Raw genomic sequence first — 9,525 nt, 5'->3', positions numbered from 1 at the left:
TAAAGAGATAACAGCCCTGTATTTGAGATGGTCTTATTGTCTCAAATTAAACTTTTACAACCGACACTTTAGCTTCTCTATAACTGTTCTTCGCTTTTGTATTTCGATATTAGAATAAAATAAAAACCTCATTATAAGTATATTTACTGTTGCTACTCCACCATTACATGAAATCCCGCTTATGTATAATACAATAGCATGTGGGAAAATTTATGTCTCTTGAATGTTTGTTAATAGAAAGAAGAAGAAAAAAAAACGCGTCACTGATACAGCATGCCATGTTATGCCTGAATAAGCATTCTTTGCTTACCGGAATTTTTATTTATCCCTTTTATTTGACACTAACGATTTTCTTATCCTTTATTTTGTTGGGGTGCCATTGATCGTTGAGTAACAACACTTCCTGGCCTGGAGCCGGTGACATTTCGTACACAACTAATCTCTTCTACCTTTGACCCCATAATAGCTTTTGACAGCCGACCAATCAAATTGTCGTCAGCTGCAGAGTCATAGACCACGTGGTGTAGCGCGCTTGTCAAACGAACGAGGCTACTGCCAAAAATTGACCGCGTGGTTACAACAGTGAGGTTTACAAAGAAACGCGTGGAGCAACGTGGTACGGTTACCTGGCACTAATAACTTAACTTTTTATTGCATTAAGATAAAATGGATACAAATAGACCGAAAAGAGGTAAGATCATTTATATTAATAACTTTTTTTGCCAAGTGTTTTTACTTGACTGTCGAATCAATAACAACTTGTTAAAACTGTTTTCAAAGAACACGTGGTCGGTAAGGACGAACTTTATTTTGACGTTTTCAACTGTTGATTCCTAACAGAAAACTGTATTGTTTTCTGGATATTATATATTTATTTTACCGATGCGTTTAGTACGCTATAAATGATTGTGATGATGATAAAACGTGTACTATTTTTTGACAGTTGAAAATGTTGTAGCCATATTGCCCTTTGTTGTCACTGATTGCGTAGTAAAGGGCGCCAATCTAAGTCCCGTTGGTTCATACTGTTTGTTTCCATGGATTTCAAAAATTCGCCAGTTTATTTTGACGATATTATTTACTACATATGTGTTGATGCCTGATATTCTGCTTTAAAACGTGGCGAGGCATTTTTGACATCTGTCAACTCTCATGACCTACTTCTGTTTGTTTGACATTTGCGTCCTCTGATTCCCGCGCTGTTTATTCTATATATAACTTCTTTATTTTCAGCGCGCGAGGTAGAAAAGCCTTGGGAACACGATTACGACTCGGGAGATGGATCAACTAAAGATTCGGATGAACCGGACTCGAAGAAAAGGAGAGGGAATTTGCCAAAGGAAAGTGTTAGGATTTTGAAATCCTGGCTCTATGAACATAGATACAATGCCTACCCAACTGACCAGGAGAAAGTTTACCTTGCCAATTCAGCTAACCTTACCGTTTTACAAGTATGTAATTGGTTTATCAATGCAAGGAGGAGGATTTTACCAGAAATGATAAAAAGAGATGGCCATGATCCTCTTCAGTATACGATTACTCGTAAACACAAACAATCATTGCTTGACAGGTTTGATGAACGCATGTTACAAAGTGAAACTAATTACTGTACTTATACCCCACTTAGAATTGAACAGTGCAGTAAAAAGGTTTGTGCACAAGGCAGTGAATCACCAATTCAGGACACGGATGGATATGTTTCAGATTATGAAGGGTCTTCGTCAAGTGATATTTACTCCGAGTCCGAGTCCGCAACAGACAGAATAGGCCACATTCATACAGCAACGCTTCCTATATCTGGTCATGGAGAACCAATTAGCTACCAACAACCAGTTCACATTGTGCATTACAACAGCAATGTTCACTCTGATGGTCAGAGTGTATCCTCTACCAGCACCACTCCCCCACCTTCTCCGCCATCTGTTCCTGATACCTTAAATAGAGAGGAACGATTTCGTTCATTTTTAATGCTTGTTGATGTTGCCATAGAAAAACTGCAAGAGCAGAAACATTCAGAATCTGACTGATGATGTTCATTTTCCTTCCAGGTAAACAAATTCATTCCATGATTTCACAGGAGACTTGCACCTAACATGTGAGACTATGCAAATAGGATAGCAACAATCCGTGACATAACTGAAATATTAACTTGGGACTAAATATTCATGTGCAGACATTTTTTATGTTTATATATTTGGATCATAATCACATCATAATTGACAATAACTGCATTTATTACTTTCATTTTTGCTGTGACATTTTATTCATCGAGAAGAATGCGAAAACATTGGTTTAGTGAGCTAAAGAGGATATACAGCATCATGTGTGTATTCTGCAAGTTTTGTACTCTTGGTTTTATTGCAATAGCTTGGACTGAAGAACCTCCGATTCACTCCATATAAAAGGGGTGATTCCCTGAAGAAATGATGGTAAGGTTTGCAAATGTGATTGCAAAAACTGGACATTTTCTTTCTTTTTGTGAGTTTTGACAAGTTTGCATGAACGTTGCATTCTAGAGTAGACAGTGGTACTATTTTATGTTGAGAGAACCTGTGATCATGCATGTAAAGGAAAATCCAAGGACTGAAATGATTAACTTTGACGCTTTGGGGATAAAGAATGAATGCTATTTATAACACGAAGATTTAGAAACCAGGTTCTTGAATATTTTCCTTTTTACACAGTTGTTGAAGACTTGATTTTACCTTGTTGATTGAATGACTTCTTAGAATGTTGTTTTTGAAGATGTAATGTTGTTTTAAGATTTTTCTCGCTACCTGTCATGGAGTTGATAAGCTTGTGTAAAAGCAATTCAGAGCCTTAAATTCACAAGTAGGGCATACAAATTTTGTTGGCAAGCTAGCATTTTGCTAGTGGAAATTGTGATTGCCAGTAAATTGCTAGCTGATAAGAAATGAACTAGAAGTTTCTTGCTGGTTGGTCCACAGTTACATATTTTTCAACACTGCAGCATATTTTGAAATGTAGTAATAGTTTGCCTTCCAGCTTGTACCCCACCCCAATTTTAAGTGATGAAAACATTAGAGATTTAACTCCTTTTTTGGGGGTTTCTGTGACAGTAAAAAAAAACTTTGTTTGCACAAAACATGCAGTATCTAGTTTTAATATTCCTGTATACATGCATTTAAAGGAATGTAACAAAGTTGGAGAATTTACTGAATTATTCAGAGCTTGCCGGAGTCAAATATTTAAATGACAGCTGTTAACGGGGAAACTGAAACGCTCCTCTACACATATAGTGGTTCTAAAGCAACTTGTGTTGGTTTGAAATTCACACCAGTTGACTGTGCTAGGGACCCTCCACCCCACCCAGAACAGTGGGGTTAAATATTATATATTTGTCCATGAAATTACCCCTCTTTTGTGCATCTATATATTGATGATGCTTTTCTTATTTAAACTGCATAGGGGGTACAAGCAAAATGAGAGGTTAGGCAAGTTCTGTTGTAGATGGAAACATTGTTAAAGCAACTAAAAAATGCTGCATAGAGTTAGAAATAATTAACAATCACAAGGTAATTGATTTTCCTTATAACTGGTGCAGACCATAAATCATTGACTTGTATTCCAGATAATGTTTTCCGGGGGGGGGGGGGGATCTTTTTTTTTTTTTTTTAAACTCTAGTGTATATTAATGAATTTTCTAGTTATTTTTTTAAAAATAAATCTCCAGTTTCTTTTTCTGTCCACTGAAAATGCTGTTCATTTTTGTTGTCAAGAGCAACATCTTTTGTGTAGCTTGAAATGTAGGGATTATGTGCACAACAAAAGCATAAATTTGTAAAAACATGTTTTTGATCAAATGCACACTATATACAATGATTTTTTTTTATATCTGATTCCACCCAATAAAGGCCCACTATATTTAGCAAGTTGTATTTAAAAGATTTGAAGAAAAATGAAAAACATGCACTTCACATCTTCCTACATTTTTTAAAAAATTTTAAAAGATGTGTATGATGCAGAGTGTATTACAATTAATAACAGGGGCTAAGTAAAAAAATTTCAAGTGATTAAATACAAGGTCACATTTGGAACCTAAAAATTCAGAACATGGTTTCAGTAGTTTTGGATACAATTAGATAACATTTAACTTAAAGTTTAGGAAACTATTTGTAAAAATATTTCAAAAATTGGAAGTGTTTACATTTTATAAATATGTTAATACATGCTGAAAATGATCCAACATCAAGGGTTGATTATTAAAATTGTCAATATGTTTCTATAATTGAAAAAGGTTGTTTTCCAGCCCAGAGAATAGAAAAGCTCAATGATAGTTTTTTTTAAGAAGTCTGTGAAGGACACCAAGTATACAATGTGCTGTAAGCTAATGTAGCTTGGGGCATTGTTTGTTTTACCTGACTGGGCCACCACAGGTGACTAAACTCTTAGGGAGCACCTACAGGTCACTTCCTATTTTCTATTTCTGCCAAGGCTGAGCTGCAGCACAGTGTGTGTCATATATGCAGTATGAATGATGTCGTGTAGTACTTGCTGGCTGTGTGTGACTGAATTAGTCTTTGTTAAATGCAGGATGTATATACACATACATAAAACATTGTTTTGTTTATTTTAATTAAATTTATAATTGTTAATAGGAGGCAGTTTGCAGCCATACTCTCATAAACAGATTGGCTAGTGTTGTCATGAGCAACGAAAAAAGAGACATCTGGCCTGATCACTGATGAATTTTAGTAATGGGGAACATTGATATAATAGTAATACAAAAAATACTGTGGTATTTAAGGGTTTGTATATTAGCGTGAAAATTGGGTATTGGAAAATCTCACAACTTGCCAAGTAATTTGCCTACTGGCATTTTTAATGCATGGATCAGTTCTAAAGCTGAAAGTGATCAGTACATTTTGATTTTTGTTTAAAAATGTAGATGGATGAGACAAAGAATAGCAGGGCTTGAAAATTTGATGTACACTGGTTGTCCATTCTGGACAGTGTTTATCTCATGGTTTGACTGGTGCCTAGTCAGCTTTCTATAACATTTGGTACATAAACTTGTAGACTGGTACAAATTTGATTATTCGTGATGCCCAAAATTATTGTGATTTTGCATCCATTTTGCAGAGCTGTGAACACTTCCCAGACCATATCTTTTTGATCCAATATCTATTTAAGCATGTGTCATCGAGATCTGTAACAAGTTTTATTATGAATTGCATCTTTATGTATACACAAGTTAGTCCTGCATCTTATTAGCTGAGCTTGTGGATGTTAAGGGAACAAATTTCTTTACAGATCTGTATCAGACTTGTTATATAAGCTTGTATCAGTAAGTTCTCAGATGAATTTGATTATGAGCAAGATGTGTTCATATCAGTGATGACAAAATGGTATGAATACATGTCTGCATCCTTGTGAAGAGTCCAATGAGCTGTTGTCTCCATATCTGCAAGGGGGGGGGGGGCATTGCTTAAGGACAAATCCATGCTGATTGCACATGTTAACTCTTTGTGGTGCCAAGGAAGCATGCTAGGATGTGGCTGTGGACTATTTCAGAGTTGTTAATTGGGGGTCTAGTTAATAGTGACTTTTAAGAGATCATTGGGGAAATGCTGGTTGTATCAGTGATTTGCTTTTTATGTAGTGAAAGTGATATGTTCAAAAGAACATAAGCAATTCTCACATACGTTATAGCAGCTGTGCACTCCAGTCTTATCTTTCCCCTGTACAGTTTCTTGTCAAGTTTCCCAAAATGTTCACTGTTTACATTTAAAGTTGTGTTGTTCAACATAAGGCTAAATTTGTAAAAAGTGGTTCTAGTTATTGAATCAACCCTGTTTTCAGGCTGCCTTTGCATGGGTGTGAGGGGCTGGGCTATTTAAGAAGAAAAAAATTAACAAAGTGATTTAATTATGATTGAAGCTGTTTCCACGATGCTAATGGCACTTATTTTCTTGTTTGTGCATCATTTAAATCTGTCCAAACCATGCTTCTCCCAAAAATACTACTGACCCAGTTACCATAATACCTTGTCTTTTAAGGAGAACAAAATAAATTTTCAAGTACTTCTACAAATTAATTAGTGCAGCATTCATCACTTTATTAATTGTGTACATCTTATGGCAATTTATTTATTGTTTCCTGTCCATGGTAAGAACTTGTCTTCATACTATTTTTTTTTTCATACAGAAAATTACGTCTAGTGAGCTGATGCATCTCTGTATGAGCACATTCTACATTTTGGAATTTAGGGCCCCCCACAAAATGTGTTCCTTGTTGGTTGACAACCCGTTTTTTTTTTTTTTCTTTGCTGACCTTGGCACTGTTAACCCCAACTTGGTTAAAAATTTCCCAAAATTGATTTGTGCATCTAATTGAGCTTATTTAGTATTTGAAGCACACACACACACACACACACACACACACATATATATATATATATATATATATATATATATATATATATATATATATTAGTATGTTAAAAGAAATACCTACCTACCCTAATTTAAAACCGGTTTAATGGGAAACACATTTTTGTGGGGTTTTGAACAAGTTTTACTTGGAATTTTGTCTATATTGATAATGTGCATTATTTTCTATCATTACAATTCTCCATGTTGATTTCGATAAATGCTGCTATCTCTTTATATGCATCATGCTGATATTCACTGCCAATGAAATTACCTGTATTTATCATCATTTTGATTCACGTCTCTAGTGATTTTATGTACATTTTTATTTTTGATCATTTGTTAGTAGGAGTGAAACGATTGATGTATCAATACTTTTTTCATATCTCTACAAGAGGTGAAGAATCAATACAAAATGTCCAAAGTTACTTCCATCAGCATGATAATTATTAGTTTGCCTTTTTTTTGGTCTTAAAACTGCGACACCAGATGGACACGTACACTTGTTGTTTTTTTTTCTTTCTTCCACTTAAAAGACTATTGGCAAGACCCATTCGCCTTCTACAAATTAACCTGTTGGCAGGTTTAGCCATTGACAGCATATAAATGTAAAGAAGACATTCCAGATTTGTTTTCTGTATGTGTAATTTAAGTACTTTACAGATTGTTTAATAACCACTTTCTACTTGAATCTAGTTTGAAGGATCCACTTCCAGTGTGGAACTCTGAAATATGTAACATTCTGTTCAGATTGGTGGAAATTTTTCATGTCCTAGGTTACACAGTAACCACCGATCAGAACTAACTGTAGCTTGTTCAGTGTGACACACCAGATACGTTGCATTCCAGCTTGATACAGACAGATGCAACACAACAAAGAAAGATCATGCAAAAGTGGATTTTGCATGACTAGTAAATTAGTTCAATTTGACGTGGGAAACAAGTGTGAAATAAGCAGTGGGAAGGGGGGTCATTCTAAATGTTATGCAGATGCTTGAAGTACGATTTGAAGAATTTGGTTGGTTGTTTTCTATGTTCAGAACTTAACAACAAGGTTATCAATGCACCAGGAAATGGCACTGTTTTGTTTTGAAAACAACACTTCATTGCCTTCCGCTTCAAGTGAAGACATGAAGCTGGCAATTTTTTTAAAGCATTCATGCAAAAAATAATGGCATAGTGACCAAGAAGAATTCTGCATCAAATGGAGCAGCCTGAAATAGTTTAATTCAAGTCACAGACAACCAACAGATAGTCTGTTTGGAAGTACTTTTTAAATTTTGTTTGATCTTGTTTAGGTAGAGAGTAGCATATGAATAGTCTACTAAGCGTCTGTCGAATACTGGAAATACAGCCAGCGTGTCGACGTGTTAAACTGCACCATCCTACCAGAACTTCGAAAGATGAAGACTATGCAGCTATATTGATAATTGTCATATCGTTGGCTGTGTAGCATGATCGTTGGCTGTGTAGCATGAATTGTATTGATACTCAACAGAGGTGTATCGTTTCACCCCTATTAGTTAGCATATGTAGCAAGTTTTCTGAATAATAAATTCTAAAATTAACCATGTGTCTGTCGTTATTACAAGGGATAAAGAAGGAAAAAGCATTGGACAAAACATTCTTAGACAACTACATTTTGCCGCACCGCAACACTATAGAGTCACGCTTGTGGGTACCGTCTTCTTTCCTTCACACATCTGTTATAGATGCTGGTGGAGCAGATGAATGAGCAAGTTTTTACCTGTAGCCATTTATTTTTAAAAATTAATCTTTTACAGAGCTGCTGTGGCTCAGTGGTTGGTGTGTCAGACTTCTTACCAAATAGGTGCTGGTTCCATGGGCAAGGCACTTTACTCCAATTGCCTCTCCAGTAAATAACCTACTTTTCTTGCTGTGCCATGAAACATAAAATCAACAAATGCTTTACATCCCACTTCGGTGCTTGTGTGTGTGATTTGGATTTTTAACATAGCTTTAACAATTTTTCATTAATAATGTCTGCAGTGTGGCAGTTTATAGTGACGTCTAGCACTGGGGCATCATGCCACAGACATGTAGCATGATGTCCCACCTAGTCACATTATCCTGACACCAGGCTACCCAGCCCTAACAACTGACCTCTTAATGACGAGCGCCAAGCGAGGCAGCTGTTAGTACCATTTTAAAAAGTCTTTGGTATGACTCGGCCGGGGATCAAACCCACGACCTCCCGCATCCACTAGGCCACCGGAGCGGTTGAAAGTTGTGTGAACAAAGCATAAGACATACAAGGTCTTTCGGACAATCTAATCACTAAGTTACCGGAGCGGTCTCCCACTTCAGTCAAGTCTAGTTCTGTAGCTTGATACCTTTTGCAACGTTTCTTGTTGATTTAAAAATATGATTTTATGGTATACACATTGAAGGTGTCACTGAATATAAGTCTCTGAATTTTTAGTCTGATTGCAAAGCATTTTGGGCTGGAGGATTGGGTTTTCCTTAACGCTGAATCAAAGGTTACCATATGTTGTTTTCTTGGAAACTTGCTCGTCGAGTCGTACAAATTATTTAGATACATGGAGTACAACACTTGTGAGTGTAACGGGTAAATGCAACAGATATTTAAGTGCAGTTTTTGCTGAACTGAATGTTAGCTTGGTATGTGATTGTCATTTTTACCAATATTTCATGGTTATATGATTTCTTTTCGTCTCTGTACAGCTCAATATTTCAGGATTGGGAGATTGCATCTAGTTAATTTGGTCAAACGCTACTTGTCACAAAAGTTGGTACTTGCATGTAACTTGTCGATCTAAATGAACACCCAAAACGGAATTGGTACAATATGAACAAAATTTCATTATTCATAGCTGGCAATATGGCCATCCTGCCATGGTTGTCTTCAGCTCCACCAGTTGTAGACGTGATGGCCTTTCATTCAGCACCCATTTATCAATGCTACTTTTAACCTATTTGGAGAAATGATAACAAACATATGCATATTTAACCCCAGGTCTAGTTGGCCATAAATGAAAATGGAGCCAAATGATAGCAATTTTGAAAACCATGTTATTACAGCAGGGCCACATACAGGATTTTAGGGCCCTAGGAAAATTAGGCCCCCATGAATTACAAATTGTGATGGCGG

The 9,525-nt window shown here is 36.1% G+C and overlaps 1 protein-coding gene across 1 annotated transcript; it reads left to right on the top strand.

Annotated features, from left to right (window-relative positions):
* Nucleotides 1-522: 522 nt before the first annotated feature.
* LOC149806431 (uncharacterized) lies at nucleotides 523-7,960 on the top strand. The gene is made up of 2 exons (XM_089953177.1): nucleotides 523-691; nucleotides 1,234-7,960. The coding sequence occupies exons 1-2, from the start codon at nucleotides 667-669 to the stop codon at nucleotides 2,025-2,027; spliced, it is 819 nt and encodes a 272-aa protein (XP_089809303.1). The 5' UTR covers nucleotides 523-666; the 3' UTR covers nucleotides 2,028-7,960.
* Nucleotides 7,961-9,525: the final 1,565 nt, after the last annotated feature.

This window comes from Sinohyriopsis cumingii, chromosome 1, assembly GCF_028554795.1.
Source record: "Sinohyriopsis cumingii isolate HCF-2022 chromosome 1, ASM2855479v2, whole genome shotgun sequence".
In the NCBI taxonomy this organism is placed as follows: Eukaryota; Metazoa; Mollusca; class Bivalvia; order Unionida; family Unionidae; genus Sinohyriopsis; species Sinohyriopsis cumingii.
The sequence above is the reverse complement of the archived record's forward strand: the minus strand, read 5'-3'. Positions and strand labels throughout refer to the sequence as shown.